The 24,990-nt window shown below is 40.8% G+C and overlaps 1 protein-coding gene across 1 annotated transcript in view; it reads left to right on the top strand.

The window, feature by feature from the left end:
- The window catches only part of LOC140226943 (sodium-dependent dopamine transporter-like), a 40,724-nt gene extending 15,949 nt beyond the window's left edge, over positions 1-24,775 (top strand). Inside the window, exons 2-14 of the mRNA XM_072307371.1 lie at positions 2,109-2,297; positions 14,453-14,587; positions 14,933-15,194; positions 16,272-16,410; positions 17,321-17,455; positions 18,636-18,739; positions 19,647-19,771; positions 20,599-20,711; positions 21,378-21,509; positions 21,807-21,906; positions 22,457-22,569; positions 22,798-22,965; positions 24,647-24,775. Of these exons, the coding sequence (XP_072163472.1) occupies positions 2,109-2,297; positions 14,453-14,587; positions 14,933-15,194; positions 16,272-16,410; positions 17,321-17,455; positions 18,636-18,739; positions 19,647-19,771; positions 20,599-20,711; positions 21,378-21,509; positions 21,807-21,906; positions 22,457-22,569; positions 22,798-22,965; positions 24,647-24,775 (1,844 nt within the window). The remainder of the gene's footprint in view (positions 1-2,108; positions 2,298-14,452; positions 14,588-14,932; positions 15,195-16,271; positions 16,411-17,320; positions 17,456-18,635; positions 18,740-19,646; positions 19,772-20,598; positions 20,712-21,377; positions 21,510-21,806; positions 21,907-22,456; positions 22,570-22,797; positions 22,966-24,646) is intronic.
- Positions 24,776-24,990: the final 215 nt, after the last annotated feature.

Here is a 24,990-nt window from a genome sequence, read left to right as displayed (position 1 = left end):
ACGTTTATATAATAGACAGGATATGGTATGAAAGCAGGTGCACAACAACTAATACACAATGCAATCTGCAGAATTTTGTAAATATAGAATAGAAAGTTTACATTAGAATGCTGATCAAGTGACTAAGTGAATAGAAATTCCCTTGATAAAGGGTCAGAGTGAAGTCTGCAATGAAGTTTGTAACAGAAATATTTCTATTTATAGCTTAGTGAGGATAGATTTCAGTTGTTGTTTTTTTCATTTGTCTTCTGATGGCTGCAATCGATACCAGTAGGGAAGTGTCAGAAAGTTGTAGCAAATAGTGCGTTGGTATTAAGATTGTGATTGGTCGACAGTGGAATCACGTGGTATTCATTGCCTTCGTGTACCTTTTAACCACAAAATATTGCACGCGAATCAATGTTAAGAGAACCCCGCCACCCACCATTGACTCCACACTCCAAAGGTTTGTTAGCAATTTGGCAGTATACAAACGGGTTATTACGCGTTGTCCATATTTAGATGTTTTCTAGATCAGACACTATGTTTGCTATAGCAGAGTGCTTCGCATGCGTTGTTTTGCACGAAACATGGAACGTGGGGGTTACCTTCATCCGGTCATTTTGTATGTGTCGTTCGCCGTTGTTCACAGCTTATATGATTCAATTACTGCCGTTGTTATTCCACTCTTCTCATACCTTGATTCGTTATGGAAATTGGATTGTGGTTCGCGCAATGTGCTGAGTAGCTCTTTCAACTTATCAAAAAAACAAACAAACAAACAACCTCCTCCCCACAAAAATCAACAAAAACAAACAAACCCCTGTGAATTCTCGTCATGCACCTGATCTTATCAGTGTTGCTATGTTCATTTCCTTGACATGTATAAAATATGACCATATGTGTGTTTATGCGTTTGTGTATTTTTCTTTTTGTGTTCAGCGGATCAACTTCAACGGGTATGCAACATTCTATTTTTCTAAATGAGAAGTGATAAGGGATCTTTTTGAGTTAAGAATCTCACGCACGGAAGCTTTATTATCTTCAGTAAAAAAAAAAAAATGTAAGAGGTGCATCTCTGTTCTTTCATTGTATATCTTTAAAAAAAGTCTGCAAAAGGCAGATTGTAATCATAAATGCGGTGTCATCACATCGTCTGCATATCCATCAGAAATTTGTGCTACTACTGGCGTTAACGTGGCAAAATAACTTGAGCCCCAAGTGACGACTGCCGGGAATGTGCAAGACCTGGGTAAAATCTCGGGGGGAAACTCCTTCTTTGCAGGTGCGCATTGCCCGGGATGAGGGGGGGGGGGGAGGGTCTAGGGCTCATTGCTTCCACTATATCATTCATGTAGCTCTTAACCTTAACTAAATTGAACGCTGGATTTCGCTCTCCTTCTCAAAAAAAAAAAGTAGAAAACGTTCGACTGGATTTTTTTTTTTTGAAATTTCGAAATGACGTATGCATCATTTACCCTGCTTTATTAAGACTGCTGGCCTAATTATCCGCAAAGATTGGAATAAACGGGTATATGCCAGTTGATTGTGCTCACGAATTTCACCCCTTCAGAATATTTTTTTCACTAGATATTTGTTCTTCCCCCCATTTTTGTTATACGTTTTTGTTTTATGACTTCTAACCAGTAGCCATATCGATGCACTGTGAGTCAACTGTTTCTGTTGGACTAGAGGTCACTCACAACTAACCACATTGTGTGTACAGAAAAGGGAATATATCCACAAACAAACTCTCAATTGGTTTTATTTCATGGCCCGGTTTGTGTTTAACATGAGTGGTGATCAATTTCAAGCCACTTTTAAGTTCAATTCTCCTGATGCATTCTGCATAAAAGCAAAACAAAGCATATATTCCCAGACCTGATATCCGTTCTAATTTTTATAACATGATGTTCATTTGAAATTAGTGTTAGCATTTAAAACAATGTTGGAACAATTATATCCCCTCCTTATTTTGTGTAGAGCTTGTTTGTTTGTTTGTTTTTTTTTCTTCCAGTTTTTGATGCATTGTGATTCCGTAATATTTCTACCCGCAGTTATGAACCATGTAAATTTAACAACTATTCTCACGAGAAATGAAAATCGATTTCGTTTTCTTCTTTTTTCAGCGGCCCAGGGCAAACTGATGGAGGTGACAATGGACGCAGGGTCAGAGGTCGCAGGTCGTGACCGGGGCAACAGCGGCAACCGCGAGACGTGGGGCGGGAAAATCGACTTTCTTCTCTCCGTCATCGGCTTCTGTGTCGATCTGGCCAACGTGTGGCGCTTTCCATACATGTGCTACAAAAATGGAGGCGGTGAGCATTTTATTCCTGTATGACTCCTATACGGCAGCGCCCTCTACCATTGAGGAGGTTCCCACTAGGGGTAACATAAACCAGTAGGCATGGTAGGACCTATTCTTTCCAGAAAGAATTTTGGACTGGATGAACAGTAAAACAGCCAAGGCCCTAAATATAGCAGAGTCCTTCTATGAAAACGCATTTGGCTAACTAGGTTTTACAACCTTTTCAATCATCATGCCGGTTTGATACTGTTGACGTACAATTCAGTACACCTTCCAACTCCAGATGGTTAACTGTATCTCAGAGTAACCATGTTACGATATTCCAGTAAGCTCGAATGTTATACGCCATAGGCCTACTGTTTGTGTACCATGGTGAAGCTATGTGCGGCGAAAAGGCAAACATCAGAACATTCGCAACATATTATTGCATAAAATGTACGTTCTGCGTGAACTAATAATAGACTATGATCCCTCGCGCCGACGCAGGTCTCAAACACACCTTGACGAGAGTCACTTTGACTATAAAGAGTCGATGTGAAGACGTGTAAATTGAGAAGCAAGAGATGAAATTAAATGTGTCTAAACACGATCATTGATTTGTGCTGGTTTAACAAGTGGTGTCATGGCTAATGCGCGAGCTGAAGCGCAAAATTCATTCATGACTTCCAGTTTTATGGAACACACACACACACACACACACACACACACACACACGAAAACACACGAACACCCGAAAACACACGAAAACACACAGATGGAAAATGTCTCCAGTGAGCCGGTCGAGTTACCTTCGCCTTCCTTTAGCTCACTCTTGGAGCAAGGCGGGCATGGCTCGGATGAGTAACTTTGTAGCCTGCGTGCCAATTCACCCAGAAAACGGCATACGATTCCTACGATCGCTGAGAAAACAAAGTAATGATCCTGAATGGCGCCCATTACGGAAATGAGAATGTATGTCACTACCTAGGTTAGTCTCTTCAGCAGTGTCCAGTGTTGTAGGGTTCTGAAGCATTCTGAAGGCAGGGCACACTTTTATATATAGCAATGACTTTTATTTTGTTTTGTACACCATTGCAAACCTGATTTATACACAAAGCCTCTTCTTCATTAATATAGTATGGCAGGACTACTGTGCTAATTGCCATTTCGATAAAATACTTCACTTTTCTCGAGAAGAATAAAAGTCTTCTCAAAAGGTATTATAAACATTAATCTAATATCCTTTGCAATAGCAATGTGCAGATGCGATCGAAGTAACATGCTAATGGTTCGATTTCGATTCCTCAATTTTGCTCTGACGTGACAGCAATACAGACTCTTGGTTTTCACTGTAAGATGGCATTGAGATGGCATTGGTGATTTCTTTTCTTTTTCAACATCGATTGAGTTTGACATATGAGACGAGAATCACGTTGGACTGACATCATTGCATCCACGCTTCTTTTGGATTCTTCCGACCTGGATTCGTCGGGAGGTGACGATATAGCGGGAACAGGACGGGCAGCTAGTGGCGTTTAGCTGATGAACAATCAGCAGCCATCATTTCATGAACACATCGGTTTTTCTAAGGCTAATTATCATTTACTCTAACTCGTACTCGGCGTTGTTGAGCACAAATTAGTCATGAATAGCGAAGCACCTTGGTCAGATATACTCACAATCGATAGACATTCTAGTCTAATTGACTAACTATTGCAAACCAAAGCTGTGAGCATCATGCCTTATTGTTTTGTCTCTTTTTCGGCTGTACTATATAGACAAGCGGGCCGCGAGCTGGCTTCAAAACACTGAACGGAGTTGTTCCGCTGTGGATTATTAACATGTGCATCAATTTGCAGGCCGCTTACATCGAATCCGCGCGACGATTAATTCCGTGATCATCATAAATCGATAAAAAGAGACGACCCCCCGCCGCGGGGAATTGTGTTTGATTAAAAGCGCCCAGAGCATACCAAGAGCGGAGCAGGGACAAAGAAGAAGAAAAAACCAAAACCAAAGCGAAGACAGATGGGGAGAGTTATGGGGAAAGACAGATTATGGGAAGGAGAGAGAGAGGGGGAGAGAGTGGAGGGAAAACAGTCTGCAACAAAAAGAAATGAAGAGATGGGAATGAATTGAGACTAGCGTACAAATTTGCGAAGTAAGACGGGGTAAGCAATATAGAGAGACATTAAACAAAAGAGATGGAGGAGGGGGTGGGGTGGGGGTCGGATAGATGTTTATTGGGACCCTTGGATTATCAACAAACTTCAGTTATAGCGGGCTTTCCACGGAAACTTGCAGAGTTTTGACAAGTAAATCAGAGGCATGTAGGAGACGAGCGAACACTGGAGCTTGAGAGCAAACCAGATAACGAGAGATCTTAGGGGGTAAAGTATAGCGCTCATCACTCAAAATGAAAATAATCGTGAGTGGAAAAGTAGTCAGGTAGTACTGGCTCAGTAAGAGAAATGTGTGTGTGTGTGTGTGTGTGTGTGTATGTGTGTGTGAAAGGGAGAAGCATAAAGACAATGAGAAAGATACATAGACAGAATGAGAGAATAACTAGAAACTGAATGTAAAATGCAGTGACCTATGGTTTCAAAGAAACCCTTGCAGAATCAATAGTTTGAATTAAAAACCCGAGAGACACGAAGGCACGCAAAATCTCAGACGATCAAAGGGTACCAAAGTTTCTAAAATTGACCATATTCTCATGAAGGTTTTTCTCATGGGGTACATGGAAAACAAATTCTATTGTTCTTGTATTTTTTTTGAACACAAAACGCTAGAGGTATTCAACAACTATTGAAGTATGACAATGATGGCTACCTCTAAAAAGGCAATGATAATCATGCTAAGAATATGAAAGTCAATCGAAAGTTGATAGTTGCATTATTTCGTATGCAGAAAAGAGAAAATGCTTCACACGCAAGAAGTAGGGCCTACAACTTACCAAGAACCTGTCTCAAAAGGAGAGATCGAGTGTATTTGCTAAAAGTAGGTTAAAGTATAATAACTGTCAGATGGGAGACAAATAGCTTTGAGGATATGAAACGTAAGAGAGTACGAAAGGAGGATAGACGAGTGATCGGAGTGTCAGAAAACTGAGATTTCAATCAAAGAATGATAGATTAATACGAGGAAATGTAACTCCCTCTGGTGAGGGCTGGATGTTCCGAGTTGATGTTTCATAAGAGCAGATAGGAGAAAGCGCGAAAACACCCTTTCACATTCACGCAATAAGAACGCATAAAACGATGTAACTGGAGTCCTGCGACCGCGTTTCGGGTGTGTGTAAGTGCCCCTATACGTTTGTCACGAGAAAGGAGTTGGAAGAGTGTTGCGACATGAGATTGCGCTCAACTCGGGATCGTCAGCGAGAACGCTATGAACAACGGTATTAGATTGCACATGTGAATGGGATCTTGTGACAGGAGATACATTAAGGGATATACGATGAGACGGAACATTGAGGACCGAACGAGACATGAGACAGAACGGGCGGACGAGGGGAGGTATCGAACTGTCTCCGCCAGTGATGAATTTGTTCCACCCCCAGTAAAGACGCCGAAGTCCTACACATGACCTGCCAAGAATGTGGCGACACATTTCAGACACCGAGACATGCTTTCTCAGGGTCTGACATTATTTGGAGACCCAAAATATCCTTCCACGAAACGGAAAAGTTCGCTAACTTCAGCATTATACTGTTATTGTTAGTCTATCAGCTACACTTCTTTGCATCCAGGTAATATTTCTTTTATTTTTTTTTTTTTGAGCAGAAAATGTTTAGCAAAACAGTATGACGATATTTTCATGCGCTTCTTTAACATCCACAGAAGATAACAAAGAACTATCTTCAACTTTTTATAAAGTGTTCCGCAAATGTTACTATTCATTTACATATACTATCATTGCTGCTTAAGATGAAAACTGTTTTTTTTTTTCATCTTAAAAGTAATGAAAAATGATGTTTTCACAAAGTTTGCAGTTTTAGCAAGAACATTATTTGAAAGTCGACTAACTTCTATGAGTATACGATACAGAAGACGAAATGCATTTCATATAAAACAAAAACATGCCTTACAAACTTTCGCTAATCTCAAAAATACGGCTAAAATAAAGAATTTGTCGGTAAAAACGCAAAGAGTAGGGGAGACAATCTAAACTCTATACAGCCCTACAGTGTATAGCCATTACGGTTTCATACGTGTAATTTGTGTTTATCGTGTCGCAAGTGCAGTACACAGAAACGGAGAGTCCAGTAGGCACGCATCACATCTAAAGCCAGTTTAAATCCTACCAGACTCTGCAATTATTCTGATGCACGGTCACTTACAATGATTGATCTTGCACGCCAGTCTTAAACACACAGATATCCTCACCAGTATTACCCCACCCCACCACTACCAGGCCACCGTATCATCCGCCGGACGGCAGGTTGACCTGTACGCCCGCATTGCCGCCTGGCTCGCTGACAACAGCACACGGCTGGGCCATTTGATACGACGAGCAAGCGAAGTTAATGGGTCAGGGTGCTTGAAGAATAGATTTCCCTCGCAGTGTAGAGGCGCTACTAACCTGCGATGAACAACTCCAACCGATGGGTCAAGGGTCACTAGCTAAATCTAGATGACACATTGATGTCCGTCGACAGGTTCAAACGCATTTGGTGTCATCTCCATCGATTGTTCTTGTTGGTCTTTCTATCTGTGGTACCAACATTAAGTTAAATACTGTTTTGGAGAGAAGCCAACTTTACTTTTTGATTAATCCATCTTTGAGTCTTTGTATTTTTTTTTCTTTTCAGTACCACCAAGATCACATTCTTGAAAAAAGTGCAATAAAGTGAGCCCTTCATTTTTTGAACTCATGGAGTATAGCGAATCTGTTTAGATACGCGTTCAAACGACATCAGAACTTTGCCCAACAAACATATCAGGGAAGGAAGATTAATTGAATGCTCAAAGTGGCGAAGCTGCACCTTAAAAACAAACTTTGGGAAAACTTGAACTTCATGCCAGATCTTAATTACCTCTTTCAGGACGTGCTTTCACTACTCACACATCTATAGGAGGAAGATGACGAAGAAGAAGAAGAAGGAGAAGAAGAAGAAGAAAGAGACGAAGAAATAGAAGGAGAAGGAAGAGGAGGAGTAGGAGTAGGAAAAGGAGGAGGAGAGACAGATAGTCCAACTCTGGTCCCTTCTTCGCGTGAAAACATCCAAAGCGAGGATTTTAAGCCTTTCCTCTTCTCATTTATAGAAACGAAAAGTAAACGAAAGGCGGCCGCTGGTGTCAGAAAGGTCCTCGGAAAGAGCAGAGAAGAAGATGTGATTGGTCGCCTTTCTGTTTCTCGATTTCCTCCTGTCTCTTTCCTTTTTATCTCTCGTGATTTATCAGGGACAGATTTTTCCCCCTAAGTCCGAGCGAGCCTCATCAAACACCTCGAGACAGCCGCCGCGAGGCGCGCTTTTTTTACGTGGTCCGACTAGCGATCGGGGAGGGTCCTGTCACTTCGGTGTTGGCTATAGACTCAGAGAGGCTCGTCCAGATCATGAAATGTTAACTCTGCCAATACCGTGGGCAAACTGTTTGTATGCGAAGTCAAGGGCACTTCAAGTTGGTGGTTCTGTGAGGGGTTAATTTGTTCAAAGACGGCACCTTCCCGCCCCTCCTACCAATCTCTCTGTGTAATGAAAAGTTTGAGTGGGTCAAACAAGATTGGAACTCCTTGCTTGGCGAATGCAGAAGAACAATCACAAAATGTCATGGATGCATATAATGACTGGTTTAGATTGTAATCAACTGTCTTCACGATAAACAAATTAGCAGGAGACCTAAGTAACCGAATCAGCAGGAACAGCCGTCTTTTTTCTTTTTCTTTTTTTTGAGATCACATGAAATCAAAGCCCAGCCCTCAATCATTACTTATGCATAGCAATGTAAAGATAAGAATATTCTAAAGGACACCAGGGAACGGCTGTACACTCTTAAAACATCCGAGTCAGAACTGACCCGGAACTGGGTCCGTTGGGGTCATACACCGTTCCGGGTCAGAAATGACAAGGAATGTGGTCAAATATGACCCATTCAGAGTCATGAATCGGGTAAGGATGATCCCATTCGGGGTCTTCATGACCAAATTCCAAGTCATTTCTGACCCGGAACGGTGTATGACCCCAACGGACCCAGTTCCGGGTCAGTTCTGACTCGGGTCTTTTTAGAGTGTATGTTTGTACAACTACTACCATCTGAAACTTCCTTCCCTTTTTACATATGTGTCATTAAACAAAGACATTGTGTTCACTGAAGGTTAACGTAAGTGCTAACACTCCTTTAGACATAATTACAACTCAATGTACGATAGCGAACATATATATCGTTGCAGGTACAAGTTTACTTCCAGTTTCCAGGGTATAATTACTTGTCAATGGTTTGAGCACCACGACCATTACTCCCTACCATTGCCAGATAGGCCTATCCATTTACACATGCACCTTGCTAAAAAAAAAAAAAAGAACATAATAGGTAAGTCATCTTGTCCCAGTGTACACACTATAGGCAGCTTTCGAACCTATCATCTTCTGACCATGAACCCGAGCTTTAGCCATTAGATAACACAGTGCTGCTAGGATTTAAGGGGAAAATATCAAGTGGCAAAAGACTTTATAGCAAAACTTCATAGGCTCTTGTTTCAACATAGTCTTAACTTAAGGCCTCGTGGCTTAGGTATTGCTCCACACCAAGCGTCTTGCTAGTCGAGGTGAACGCACGAGCGAGTGTCGTCAGCCACGTGACACCATTACGGTGCGATTTGACTCCAGCCTGTGGCTTGTCTCGCAGTTCTTTCCCGTACCCCGCTAGTTTCGAATAAGTAGCGGGGTGTGTACTATGTGGAATATAAATTGAAGCCACGAGGCTGGACAAAAGGCTAAATCTAATGTAACACAAAGCATTCAGTAAGGAGGAGAACAATTGCTATAATATGAATATACATGTACGATGAGTTCAAGAAGAATGCATTTGCAATGTAGTCACTGTATTGTAACAGGAAACATCAGGAAAATTGAAGAGAAACCGGAAATGTCTCAAAGTCTCTTAGTCCATAAAGTGAAGAAAGATGGAGCTGGATGTCGAATATGTGCCCAATATCCCGTTTGTGGCTGTCGAAGAACAATGCAAAGTACATTAGTTTATGATAATCTTATAATGAGATGGTGTTCATAAAAGTATATGATTATCCTGTGTATCTTTTCTTTATTAAGTGTAAGCACGGGCAAGTTGAAAAAGAAAAAGATGTTTGGTAATGCTTATTGTGGAAGGGAATTATAATTGATGAAAGTGTAAAATCACATTTCACCAGTTTTAACATTCTTTCTAGAATGTACATTTCTTTGTTTTACTGACATCATCATGGTCGGACGTCACATCACAGTAAAAGATATAAGTATTGTTTATTTGTGTAAAGGCAGAATGTCGGCTGACCAATCGGGGTCATCCAATTGCACGAGCTGCAAACACACGAGTCATATAGCCCACGAGCTTGACATCAAGTATAACAGGCCCACTATAGCTAGACAGTATAAGCTCTTAAGTAAAACGCGCCCTTGAGCTAGACTCTAAACAAAGAAGGCCCATGAACTCGGCACTAGATAACTAAGGCCCACGAGCTCGACACTTAGCAAAAAAAGGGTCCACGCGCTCGACACTAATTTTGTACATTGAGCCCCGTGATATAATGTCGAGCTCTAGGGTCTTACTTGCCACGCGTCGAACTCATGGACCTAATTTGCCTCGTGTCTAACTCGTGGACCGTATAGCTCGTGGACCTATTTTACTTGATGTTGAGCTCATTGTCTTCACATAAGAGTGTCTAGCTCGTGGGCTGTATGACTCGTTTGTGTATAGCTCGTGGACTGTATGACTCGTGGGTGTCGAACTCGTGACGTACATCCGACCAGCTGACATGACTACAAACGGCAACTAAACCTCACTTTATCATCGACATCCTTCACAGGCAGGTTGCCAGAAGCAAAGATTAAGTTAACCGTTTTCGTTATATCTTCGTGATTCGGCACGTCACACTGCGTTAATATAGATAACGCAAATAATGAAATCTGATTGTATCTGAAATGATATCGCCTTGCATCCCCTTGAAAAAAACATATGGCAGAGATCAAGAATGAAATCTACCTCAGTGATACGTGAGTCGACTGCACTGGTGCTCAACAGCTATATAAATTCAATCAAATTCAGTTTAACAAAGAAGGTTTTGCTGCGATCAGTTAAATGACTGTTCGTAACATATGAAGTGTAATCGATTGCAAATTGATTTCGTCGAACTGTTCCAGGTATATTATGACACAGCTACAGGTAATTTCTACTAACCTGGGAAAACCCCAAAACAAAACTGCAAGCAACAACATAGACATCTCTTTCAATTTAGTAGCCGTTAAATTCTTGTGCAGCATAATGGGACAAAAGTATTGTTTTTCATTGTTTTTTCCTTTTTTTCAGTAATGAAACATCATAAAGATGGGGTTTGTTGAGACTCTTCCATCAAACTGTAATAGTTCTGTAATAGCTGGTTCTGTAACAGTAGCTTGAACACACGAACCGTCTAATCAACCTTGAGTAGGCAGGCTGATTTCAGCAAATATTGATCTGAAGTATTGTTTTCCGCTGAGATGGGTATGCAAGGGCAAAAAAAGAAAAAGAAAAAAATCCAGATACAGCAATACCTGTTTCCCCATTACCAGTTCGTCTCTCTCGCAGAGATGTCCGATTTTTAATCTGGGCCCACATTCGATGGCGATAACCGGGCACCGTTATAATTTCGAAACGATACTGCCGATCGATGCGACATGGCGAGGCTTGCCCGGGCGCGCTCAATATCGAGAACCCGCGAAGAATACAACGGCGGAAACATTAGGCGGTATGGCTTGACAACATCAACAAACCATCGTGGTTTGTGTCTTAGAAATGACCGAGTGATACGGATTCTAGTCAAGCTATTGCCCTTTCAGATATCTTGGTTTTTATAATTGTTGTTTATGTATGGACCAAGAACTTCGGGAAATCGAAGGAGTCTAAAAGTCAATTATACGATGACAATTGGTGATGTTATCTTTATTTATTATCATCTTATTTAAGATTTGGATTTTTCGTCGACTGAGCAGCTCCGTGTTTGATGTCGGGATATCAGTTACACGTTATCTGATGGAAGTTTTATATTCGAGATATTCTTGAACATGTCTGAGAACCCGTCTAGAATCCGTCAGTTTGTTTTGACGTTAATAAAATTATGTGGATATTGATTGAGGCTACTCCAAGGATCATGTCGTCTTTTCTTTGTCATTGTGCTAAGTCGAAGTATAGATGGTGCTTTTATTTATGGTGATTGCACGCTGAAGTCATATTTCGCCCTGTGCGCGCTATCAGTGTATTTCGGCGTGCTTTTGCAACGTTGAATCCGATAGTGATGTGTGGAAGAGTAACGCCCTTTCCTTGGTCCGAGTGTGCCAGGGTAGGGAGAGGGCAGTCGGTGCAAAGATTTAGCAACTGTCTCGTTCCAAATGAAAACATCATTAAGAAAACTATATTATCGCTTTGCATCCCATAGTCACGAACTATTGACTTATAACCCTTTAGTTGATCATGTCACACGTTAAGGAGACTATACATACTGAAATCAACCTGATGTGGACGTAAACATGGTAAAGGGGATAGAACTGACAACATTACCGCTAATCTCAAACCTCTGTGCTAAAAGATGCATTTAAAACAAAAAATCAATTTCTCTGCGGTTTGAGTCGCAGACAAAACCACGATGAATGTTTCCTTTCTCTCTCTGTCTTACTGAATACAATTACTACGTGAACGCGCGTAAATTCAACCAAACGAATTCATTGTAATCGACTTTAGCCCCGACGTGCATCGATGTTAATGACGATCACGGTGACTTGTATTTATCGCACTCACGTTTGTCATAGTTAGTCTTTCTCTCTTGTTTTCGTCCTGCCTTGTATGAACCGTTTTATTACGCCACAGAATGGCCTGTATGTGACATAGTTTTTTTTTTTGGTCTTTTATGTATCATTGAAATTAAATTTCATGAGGTAGAATATAGGAAATGTGCAGCATGAAAGTTTTCTTTACAAAGCGTGGTGCACAAACCATCTCCTAAAGATAGCATTCAACTTCAGTTGTTGAACTATTCCGGCGCTAGAATTTCTCATCCCGCATCTTGCTAATATTACAGTTTTACTCCACCACGCACGCTCATGGGTACAGTCCGCTGGGTGCTGGATTGAATTGAAATTACCACTCATTATAATCGACAATCTTGTACCCCCGCGGCTACGCTGGCCTCAAGGGTGCAGCTGTGCTACAGGACAGGTCGATGCCAGCGATACGTCACGGAGACATCCTCGCGAGCGGACGGATATATACAGTAGGCACTGGTGAGGACGGGAGAGTGGCTGGGTTCAGTCGGCCGACTGGGTGTGGCGGAGTTTTCTAGTTAATCATTTTCACTGCTACCGTCAGCTTCCTGAGATGACTCTTGAACAAACTCGATATCTCACAATCGTCATTCTCTGTCGCCGTGTTATTGGTTTATTTTTGATCACGTTTATTTTCGGTGGTACAAAAGAAACTACATGTATAGTTTGCTTACGTGCCACTTTAGTATTCAAGCTTGCGGAGTCTTCACTATTCCTCTCGCCTGCTCTATGATATTACATATACAATCATGGAGGCCTATCATTGTATCTAAGACGCAGAACACTTACCAAACCTTCACGAAGAATACTTTCATAATGAAAACGTAGGATTTGTTTAAACACACACGCTTGAGATGAACATGATGAATGTGCTGCTCTTCCTCGTAAAATATACCTTCCTACGAACCACTCCTATAACCATGATAAAAATCCCCAATCGTGCAAATGATGATTTTAATTACAAACAGTCGTTAGTGCATGCATATTTTTATTTCTCGCAAAATAGCTCGAATGTTTATTCCCCTGTCGTGTTAGGATTTCACTGTCACACAAGCGGCGCCATTCTCTACGTCTCCTTGTAATACAGACATCGACATCAGTTTAGTGTGTCTGTTTCAGTAATGGGTGTAAGAAGTGTGAATGTAGATTTATCTCCGTGGCCACCAAAGAAGGATTGAAATGCATTGTACTCGTGAGCAAACTAGCTGTCACTGGACCGATGGCTTCAAGTCCCCTCCGAAAAAAACTTAAAGCGCTGCTGTCGGGGGACGCGGACCCCATATTTCAAGAATTGAGAGACCATGGTCTTGTCCACTGAGCCACATACACGGGTCATCGTGGAACGTGTGTCTTCATAATAATATAGGCCTATCCTTTTCTATGTTAAGCCAACTTTAAAGTCTCTCTCTCAACCAGGTCTCTCTCCGACGCGAGTCAGTTTCCGTTTTAAGATATTAGCAAGGTTAAGATCTGCAACGCGAACGCTAGAGTCGACGCTATTAGGCCAAAAATTGTGTTCTGCACATGCACGGGACGGCTGTTTCCATTGTCCAAGCCGAGAGAGTACGTCATCTTAGCGTTTACGTCGGCCATCTAAAACTCACTTTTATGTGCCATGACGGGGCAAGACTGAGATAACTCTAAAAGTTGCTGCCATTTTACTCTTTGTTTGTTTGTTTCATTGTTCGTTACTTACCCCCAGATAAGTCAAGGCTGTATAGTGCCGAGTCATACATTATAACACTTCATTAAAAAAAGTGTAAATGAAGAGGGAGAAAGGAAACTAAACTGGGTGAAAGTCAAGCCATGTAGATTCTTAAATTAAACAGCGCCACCATGATGATGGTGGATCCCGAGTGGGGTCTACCGTTTAATTGTTCTTGGCATAGATTGTAGACCTTTGTTAATTAGCTTTCTTCCTTTTGTGTGTCTATACACTTTGTACTTTGTTTGCAGAAGCAAAATATAAATCAACCAACTCTTTCAGGTAAAGCGTTTGACGATATTACTTATTGATTGAAGGGTCAACTGCAATTTGAAGCAACGGGCACGCATAATCCCTGCTGCCTCCCCCCCCCCCAACTTTCTCTCGTCCTCTCTTTCTCTGTATTGGTCGCAATCTCATTCATTGCTCATGGTTTCACATATCGTGCATCTTGTTTTCCGTATCATCACAGGCGCTTTCCTGATCCCGTACATCTTTATGCTGATCTTCATGGGCATCCCGCTGTTCTACATGGAGTTGGCCCTCGGTCAGTTCAACCAGACCGGGCCCGTAACGGTCTGGGACAAGGTCTGTCCGCTCTTCAAAGGTAAATGAACACCGTAACGTACAATATTCAACATCATTATGTGACATCAAAACAATCAAATCAGTAGATCCTGGCATGTAATCTTAATTCAGTTCAATTCAGTTCAATTCAATTCAATTCAGTTCAATTCAATTCAATTCAATTCAATTCAATTCAATTCAGTTCAATTCAATTCAGCTCAATTCAATTCATTTCAATTCAATTTAATTTAATTTAATCTAATTCAAACTTATTTTCATTTTCTACAAAAAGTAATAACGTTTGTCCTTCTTCCTGTTTTCTCCCATCGTCTTCTGTAACGAAATGTTCCTTCCGTCATTTTCTTCCCCCCATCCGGGAATTCAGGTGTCGGCTTTGCGATGATCTGCATCGCTTTCTTCGTCGACTTCTACTACAACGTGATCATCTCTTACTCCATCTACTACCTCTTCGCCTCCTTCAACCGCGTGTTGCCGTGGAGCACGTGTGACAATTCCTGGAACACCATCTACTGCTTCCGACCTATCGACGGCCCGACCTATTACTACAACTACACCACCGAGATCGACGGTATCAATACGACCTTCGTCATCAACAAGACGAAGTCCGCGGCCACGGAATACTACGAGTATGTCTTCCTTAGTATAATCGCCATCGCCGTCGTCGCACTTGTGTTCGGAAACAAAAAAAAAAAAGAAAAAAAAAGGGGGAAAAAGAGCCATGTGCTTGCTGTGGCTCCTTTGTTCAGATATAGATGGTGTACGCAATAATCATGTTTTTAGTGTGTTTTTAGTGCAGAAATGCAATAGGAGTGCTTCGGTACAGTTGATTATGACTGAACTTTTGAAACTTGAGATCCAAAGTTCTAAGTGCTAATATCCTTTATTTTCTTTTCTTTTCTTTTTTTTTCATCCACGATGTCCTTCTCAAAATGGGTACTTGGCAATGCTGAAGTACTGTAATAATGATGGTGGGGCTATAATGTGGAAGCCCTGAAATGGTTCGAACCTGTCTAAAGCCTTGCCAGTGAGGTTTGTTCCCAGAGTTGATGAAAGTTTTAATACCACCGATTCATGAAATGCGGCTGTGTGCCATTATAATGCTTTATTTCAAGGAGCATTTAACAATTATACTACCCCTTTGTGTGCTTTGAGTGCTGATTGCAGTACAAAAAAAAAAATCCCATAACGTTGTATACACACACTGTCCAAAGGCCCTGGTACAGAAAGAGTTTTAAAAAAGTAAAAAAAGGGGAGGGGGCCTTAACTGCGCTTTTCTGGTGCCACTTCCGGGTTTACAGATGGGTTTCATCAGCATAAAACATCTTTTCAACACCAAATGAATCTATTAAAGCTTTCAAAGGAAATGCGTACAATGAAAACAAGACTGGGCCCAGTACAGATCCTTGGGACCTTAACCACAATTTTCTGGTGCCACTTCCGGGGTAAAAACAAGTGGGGAGTCCCAAGTGGGCCTGTCTATTAAAATCACTTCAGTTTAATAATTCTGCATATCCATGAACGCATCACAATCGTCTGTAACTTTACTCTTAATCTAGGATTCTATATTCGACGATTTATGGTCTAGACGCTGGACGGTTGCGCTATATATTCCCCAGTCTACTCGAATGACGGATTTTAAGCCCTTATGTCGTTTCCCTGCAAATCAATTCATTGACTTTCTCACTCCACTTCTCCGGCTACAGGCGAGCCGTCCTGCAGATGCACGAGAGTCCGGGCATTCACGACCTGGGCAAGGTGGTGTGGCAACTCGCGCTCTGTCTTCTTGCTGTCTACATCATCTGCTACTTCAGTCTCTGGAAGGGCATCAAGGGGTCAGGAAAGGTCAGAACCCAAAATGCAACACTACAAAACAACAACAACAACAACAACAACGACGACGACGACGACAACAGCAACAAAAAACATACAAAAACAACAAGAAGAAAAAAGATTACTATGAAAATCTATTCATGTCCAAATCATATTGTCATAACTTGAATAGGACATACAAGGTGTAAGTCTATCATAATGAATGATTTTACTCCGTTTCTATAAAATTCTAATCATACCTATAATATTCCTGTACTCGCATGTAGTTGAGAAGTGCCGGAACGGTTAAAAACCTCCTTGACGCCACATTGATGACATCATTATCATTATGCCTTTTACAGCTTTGAATATGATATCGAAAATTCAAGCCAGCAAGAGTTGCATTTGCAGATAATTTTTTACGTACCTGCATGTTAAGTCTGGAAGATCAATTTATGCGAAAAGCGATAGTTCCAGGTGCTGACACGGGAAACCATTTTAAATGCATTCTTACAGGAAATAATGATTAGACTGAGATTTTGATTGTTTGCAGTTCAATTTTGTATTACATCAAGCTTCAGTGCTTTATGAAGCATTATTCTTTACAGAGGCGACAACACCTCACACATTAAGCACTTGTGAAGACCTGTACAAATTTCCAAGACAATATTTGACAATATAATTATTTTCCCACGACGTCCCACGAAGTGCTGCAATGGTGAATCGAATTATAGCAACTACAGTAAGACCTGTCTATAGCGGCCACCCAAGGGAGACACAAAAGCGGTCATTATAGACAGGTGACCGCTCTAGACAGGGTTCTTTGGCATGCTCTTTCTCTCGGAGGGAATTGTTTTTATTGGCCGTATGTGACAGGTGGTCACTAAGACAGGTTTGACTGTACAAAAAAAAAAAAGACAATCTCTATCCATGCTAACTCCAGGTTGTGTGGATTACGGCCACCCTGCCCTATATGGTCCTCTTCTGTTTGCTGATTCGCGGTGTGACTCTGCCGGGAGCCGGCGAGGGCATCAAGTACTACCTGATCCCCAAGTGGGAGCTTCTCCGCTCCCCTCAGGTGAGTTCATTAAAGAAGACCTCCGGGTGATTTTCAAAATGTTACATTTGAACAACTATAACTCAGTTATACTGAGTACAGAGTTTCAGAATTTATAGTGATCGGGATGAGGTAGATACGAATGTTTTCAAAATTTATAACAAATTGCAATGAACAAGGATGATGACATGGCAGCCTCACCATAAGAATGCATGAGTTGGGGCTTGAGGAAACAGAACAAAAGAAGAATGCATGCATAGATTATACTCAGGTGAACTTGTTAAGCAAGCGGTATTGTAATGGAAATACACTGCTACATTTCTGAAATATGTGAGGCTCCTATGTCATCAACAGTGTTCCGTGTAAAGAATTGTAATTTGTTTAAGATTTTTCGTAGTATTCGTTTCTCTGCTCAAAGACCACAATAAATTCCACAAATTTAGACATTGAGCTGTCGATTTATGTACTGCGTGATGTGAAATTATGAAAATCGTCTGGAGTACCCCTTTAAGTTGACACTGTAACCATGTCCCACTGGCAAGCGACCTTAAAGGCTGCGGTCACACGGGCAAAAGATCGCGATCTTAAACTTCGCGATCTTTTGCCAGTATCGCGATCTTTTGCCAATGTGACCGCGGCTATTGTGTATATAGCAGGGACGACATTTCAGATGATTGTCCAGAAGAAATCATGCAGACGGTTGGTTGTTGTTCTTCTTTTTTCTTGTCCTTCTTTCTCGTCTTTCTCCCACCTGTTGTTGACGTAGAAGTCGAGTTAGCCAAGTGTTTCCTGTCAAAAAGTCCGCACAATTTTACCGACAAACAGACGAGAAAAAGAAAAGTCTCATCAATATACGCTAATCCTTCGAAACGAAGATTAAACCATCGATTTTTTTTTTATTTACACGATTTTGAAATAAGGGAATAAAAGCGAAAAGTAACACCGTAATTTGTTGTCTACGCCATCCACACTGATTATTGTTTATATACCATAACTCTCTGTTTGTATGGGGGTTGAGTTTATTAGACATAGTGGAATCACTTCTGTTAACATTCGGCGACAAGCGCTTTTGAAGCAGTGATACGGTCCTGTCGGAAAATGCCCCCAAAATAGCAACTGTATAAAAGCGGCATTCGTCTTATTCCATGCGTAATATTCTTCCCAATCTCCTCTTTATGATTCCATCATTTCCTTCCACTAGGTTTGGGTTGATGCAGCCGCCCAGATCTGTTTCTCGCTTGGTCCCGGCTTCGGTGTGCTTCTGGCTTTTGCCAGCTACAACAGGTTCCACAACAACATTTACAAGTGAGTCTTAGAAAATGAAAAGCGAAGAGGCCATTTTTAAATGTATATATTCGGTAGGTCTACTTCAATGTCAGGAGTGAATTGAGAACATTAAGATTAAAGAATACATTTTCCCCTGATTCTTTTCTACACTTCATTATAATCTGTCCACAAATTTTGGCATGATGACGAAAGAATATGCCTATATCTTCTCCTGCCACAGTCTTGAAGATTAAGTGGAACAAAGCATGATATCATGTTCTCATGTATCAAAAAATGCATTATTTTCGAGAAAACTTGGGTGCCTCGCGCACTGATCCATTTGATATTGTGTCACATACTATTATGTCATTTGTAGAATTTACGATTCAACAATAAAGGCAATGAATTAAGAAGAGCGCATTAGCTATACCCCTGCGATTGACTGGCTTGCAAAGTGTTTATATACGTGCAACCAACAGACTAAAACTTGACTGAAAATATGCGTGTCATGTAGGGCATATTATTGCGCGTTTGCGAGTGCATGCATTTACATTGTACACAAAAGCTCGCATTATTGAATTAGCCATACAGTAGTTTCCTAACGTCAAGATTTGTTCCACTGTAATTCAGAGGGGAATTTAGAAGATGAATATTTCTATGCATCGGTCATAGGCCAACACAGAGGAAGACGACAAAGCATAATACATAATTATGAACCTTCATTCTAGACCCAGTTTCTCTTACATGCTGACGTAACTTACTTTATAATTTGCAGCCATTATTCAGTTCCAGGAAACTATTATAATTATTCTGTGAAGGAGACTATGAATTTCTTCATAGGCACGCACTGAACAAGATGGTAAACGAGTAAGAAATAGTTATAATGTAGGAAAGAGTGAGGTGAGGTGAGGTGGAATTTTCTTCAAACTTTCGTTTTGCCATTCAGAGACGCTCTGCTTACCAGCTGCATCAACTGCATGACGAGTTTCCTTGCTGGGTTTGTGGTGTTCGCTGTCCTGGGATACATGGCCGTCAGGAACGGACAGAGCGTCGACGAAGTGGCAACGGAAGGTAAAGATACACTATGCCCCTGTCACACTTTGCGGTCAAGGCAAACGCAAGAGAAACGAATGTCGACTATTGGCATCCGTTGATATCCGTTATAATGCGTTTTATGTCATTGTTTATGTTTTGGATGGACGTTTATCTTCCGGTGATTTCCGTCAGAGCGGCCAGAAAATTTTGTGCATGCACAATTTTTTTTTTCTCGTCAAAAACCGTAGTAATAACCCTAATGTCAACGTACTGATGTCTACGCTTGCCAGAAATAAGCCGATAAATATGTGTAGGGCCTACATACAGCACCGTACGTAATACACTGAGTACACCTCCAACGGCTAAAGTACCAGGTAACCTTCCACGCTAGCATGCTCCTTGCAGAGCAGCAGCGCTGTTACTAAAGATCATAAAGCATGCGCTTTTATGATCTTTTGTCATTACCATTCGCAACTAAAATGAGGACAATTCCATTGGCATATTACGAGGGTAACCCAGAGAAAGTTGAGTTTGTGGTGTCTTTTTGATCTGAGGAAGGGGTGTGCCGTGAAATTTTGGCCTATACAACTGGATGTATAGACGAGCAAATTGTCACAGGTACATTAGTAGTCGAGTTCTGTGTGGCATATGATAGTAGATCAGGCAAATCAGACATGGGGTTCGAAACTAGATGCGGCTTCGAATCATATACCTGTGGTGATACCTATACGACGAGGATATGGATATCAAAGGAATTATGGATGGTAGCAAATAGTTATAGGACTGGTCCTTCAAAATTAACATAATCTAACCCGATTTTGTTTGATTGTTTGTTTGCTTGTTGGTTTCTTTCTATCTTGCAGGACCTGGTCTTGTCTTTGTCACGTACCCCGAAGCCCTGGCCACCATGCCCGGATCAAACGTCTGGTCAATTCTGTTCTTCCTCATGCTTCTTACCCTTGGTCTCGACAGCTCGGTAAACTTTACTCTCCCCATTTCCTTGAATAACCCTGTTTAAACAGTTATGTACGCAGCAATGATAATGATGATAATCATAATCATAAAAGCACTAACAATAACGACAATAGACCTGATGCTAATAATAGTAACAATGACAAAATAATGGTGATGATGATGATGATGATGATAATGATGATGATGATGATAATAATAATAATAATGATGATGATGATAATAATAATAATAATAATAATAATAATAATAATAATAATAATAATAATAATAATAATGAATAATAATACTGCTTTCAATTTGAAATATTCAAATGCTAATGATTTACGGTACACCCAATAGAAGATCAGACAGATTAACTAAGTTGTATGTAGCATACATTATGTTGAAGTGTTGGAACCAGGCGCTGAAGTGATCACTATAATTCTTTCTTGGGGTGTAGTTACAAAATCTCTGTCAAAACAAATGTAAATTGTTTCCTGCTGGATTTACAATTTCGCCTTGATTATTGTTTCTTATCAGGAGAATGACTGGATTGCTCAATATCCCTACAAACTCCTACACCCATGAAATGATAATATTAAGGAGTCGTATACTTAGTGACAAAAAAAAAAAGAAAGAAGTAGAATACTCATTCGATATTACTTTTATGAATTTGGTGTGTTTCAAGTTTGGAGGTTCCGAAGCCATCTTGACTGGATTGTCCGATCAGTTCCCGCGGGCCGTTAAAAAACATCGCGAGGTGTTCATCGCCATTCTTTTCGCCGTCTACTACTTGGTGGGACTATCGTTCGTTTCGCAGGTCAGTTCATTGTCTGACATTTTTCCCTGCTAGTCGACAATTGAATAGACAAAAGGTTAAGTGCTTCTGCATTTGCGAACTCTTCACCCCGTCGTTTTGATATTTTTCCGTCTTCTTTTTCTTCTGCGTCTTCTTCTTGTTATTCTTTCTCTTCATTTGTCTGTCTTTTCCAAACAAGGTTATTATCACATCCCTTAATATATACACCGCCTCATTACCCCATCTTTTTCCTTACAATAAAGTCAAGAGTGTATTATCGATATGCTTAATGTCTGTTTGAATTTTCTTGTTATACAGGGTGGAACGTATCTTGTGAACCTGTTTGACAACTGTGTAGCTTACTACGCGATTTTGTTCACTGTGGTATTCGAGACAATCGGCGTCGCATGGCTGTATGGTAAGCAGCGTGTCACAATTAATATATTATGATTACTGTTTAGTATAGAATAATATGATTATCGACCCCCGTGGCTAGAATGCTCATATAACAGCTGAATGCTTGACTCTTGTCTGAAATCTACAAGTACGTAGAATACACTTCTTAATACAGGTGTGATCGAATAATTGCGTCTACATGTTTGCATGTGTTAACGTTTAGGCCAATCTTGATTTAGTATCTACTGTGCATAGTTACCGTGTATCAAACTGGCAAACCTGATATCATAAAGTTGATTATAGATGCATACATAAAAGCCTGCATAGCATCATTGATAGTATCAATATGCTTGAGTTTGACACACAGTTATTCTTACAGGTTTGCAGAAAGGCATTAACAGAATCGACAAGATTTTATGTATTCTGCAGTTGACCAGGGATAAAACATGGCGATACCATCAATATCCAGTGTGCAACAAGTCTAACCTATGATTTCAATTTCAACTGCAAAAGGCGTATTCAAAGTTACCTTGGGATCATGCATTACATTTGTCTACGCACTAATGCTACAGGTCTGACGATACCAACCAAACGCATTTCAGAAGACATCAATCAGATGTTGGGCTGGAGACCCGGCTATTACTGGCGGTTTTGCTGGATGTTCCTCAGCCCAGTAATGATAGTGGTAAGTACACGTGTACATGCCACTAAGATAAAGCTCAGTGGCTTCTCTTGATGATGAATGCATTGCTGATGACGTCGGTGATAATGATCAGATTGTTTTTGTTAATGATGATGATGACGAATGTGATGATCCTGATGATGGTTATTATTTCTGATAGGGTTAGAACGACGAGGATGTTGACAATAACGTTGCGATGCGATGTGCGTTTTTACCATTTCCTTCTGGCAGTTCATCATGGGGTTCGGTCTCGCGAATGAAAGATCGCTGCGTCTGGACAAATACGTCTACCCTGAGTGGTCAGTGGCAGTGGGCTGGTTGATCACGTGCACGTCCATCGCCATGATACCGATCACGGCCATCTACCAGATGGTATCAACACCTGGCTCATTAACTGATGTGAGTTTCTTACACCTTTTATACATGGACAGGCTATTGACCAGTCTGTGAGTAAAACTGTTGGGACTTGACGGCCAAAAGAATACGCCCTCCGATTTTTCCCCACGATTGGGATCGCTGCCCTGCCCAATTGTAAACACAGAACTCTATCACATAGCGAGCTAAACCTTGCCATATTGACATCTATGGCAAGCCAACTGTTCCTAAAAGTGAAAACTCAGTTTATCGACAGAAAAACCTCAGCTTTTCCGCGATGAAATGAATTTACGATAGATAAACCGAGTCTTTCGTTTTATGGGATAGTTGGCTTCCACAGGCAAGCCAATTAATGTCCCTTTAAAGCGATAAACTTTAATACTTGTAGTTTATCGTCGAAATAACTTAGTTTATTAGTCGATAAACCAACTTTTCCGATTTATACCACCTTTGGCGTGCCATAGACATCTGTATAATGATATCGAAAATGTTTGAACACCAAGGTTCATATTGCCGGTTAGAGAATCACGCAAAACATTACTTAAATTGCTTTGTCACTATTCATCTCATCAGTGTAAAGAAAAATTGTTCGACTTATACCCATTTTTCACTATGTTACCGACAGGCTCATAAATTTGTATTATTATTATTATTATTTTTTTTTGTAAACGTCGTAAGCGCCAAGGTTTACTGATTCTTCATTTTAGTGTAAAGAAATGAATTAAAGCAGTTTGTGCATCATTAAATCGTAATTTGACGATTTCAGCGGGGTTTGCTATTGGAGCGTGCTATAATACCCAAAGAACATATTTGTAAGGGCAATGAAACAAAGAAGCCGCAATAGTTACAGATAATTATATTTTGTTTAAAGAATGGATGTACCAATTCTTGATCGTTTTTGGGGTCCATATAAAAAGTCTCAAGATTTGTAGATTGAAGACCCGCTTGCGTAGGGATTCATGGATGGCCCGATTTCCATTCGCTGCCCTCTGGGATACATTCGAAAAATCATCGGTCAGCGATTGTATAACGTGCACCGGAGTGTACGCTCATCAGTAGCGGTCGACACCCGTCGAGATTTTTTGGCTGTTTGAGTACACATGTACCTACATTTAGAGATCAGTGATAAATCTGTACACAATTCGATACTCGAATTCTCGAATATTTCATTTCATTTCTTAATTTTTCCACACAAACTACATTTTATCATAGGGGCCTACATCCAATCATCAATGAATAGTGATAAATATACATTAAAGAAATTGAGTGTATACGGACTATTATGTCATAATACAGAATGGATATGAATTAGTCTAGAGAACGTTACATTCATATTGGATAGTTAACCTGAGCGGGGCCAACCTTCCCACTCTATGGTATCCCTACGTGACAGTTTCATGAGTACCATCAAACCATCAGTCTTAGCGTTAGGATTGTTAATGAATGTCCATTATATTGTAAACATAGAGGTATGATACACACAAAGCTTGCTTCTAGTTGGCTCAACAGTAGGCATGTGGATTGGATCAAGGAGAAGACGCAGACCCTCTCTCAGAGGGCGAAGAAAATGCTCCACTTCGTTGAGACTTGTCGTAGAACGTTGGTGTATAGTCATGATAGTTCCGAATATTGTTATGTTATAGAGACAGTGCTGTTTTTTCATCACCTCGTGATTATCATCTACGTTTTCCTTCATCTTCCACAGCGTCTGATGAAGAATCTGTACACTCAAAAACAGTGGCCCAATGGATACGACAACAACATGTACACGGCAGAGCAGGAAAGTAGAATGAACGGAATGGTGCTTGAAGCTAAGCCAGTAACGCCTGTCTGAGGAGGCTAGCCGAAGTCAAGCTGTCAGGGGTGGATTGTAAATACAAGTAGACGTAGCAGTCAGTACTGCTGCTACTCCTTTACAGCGCGTGCGTCACGAAGCAATATGGAAAAGAACCGACATCGAATTGGAAGGATGTTTAGAGCGCGCGCATGCGCAAAGAGTGGTCAGGACAATTAATCATGTAGCCTGATTGTTACTGTACATATAATTCT

The sequence above is a fragment of the Diadema setosum genome, chromosome 4, assembly GCF_964275005.1.
Source record: "Diadema setosum chromosome 4, eeDiaSeto1, whole genome shotgun sequence".
Taxonomy (NCBI): Eukaryota; Metazoa; Echinodermata; class Echinoidea; order Diadematoida; family Diadematidae; genus Diadema; species Diadema setosum.
This window is presented reverse-complemented; position numbering and strand designations above follow the sequence as displayed.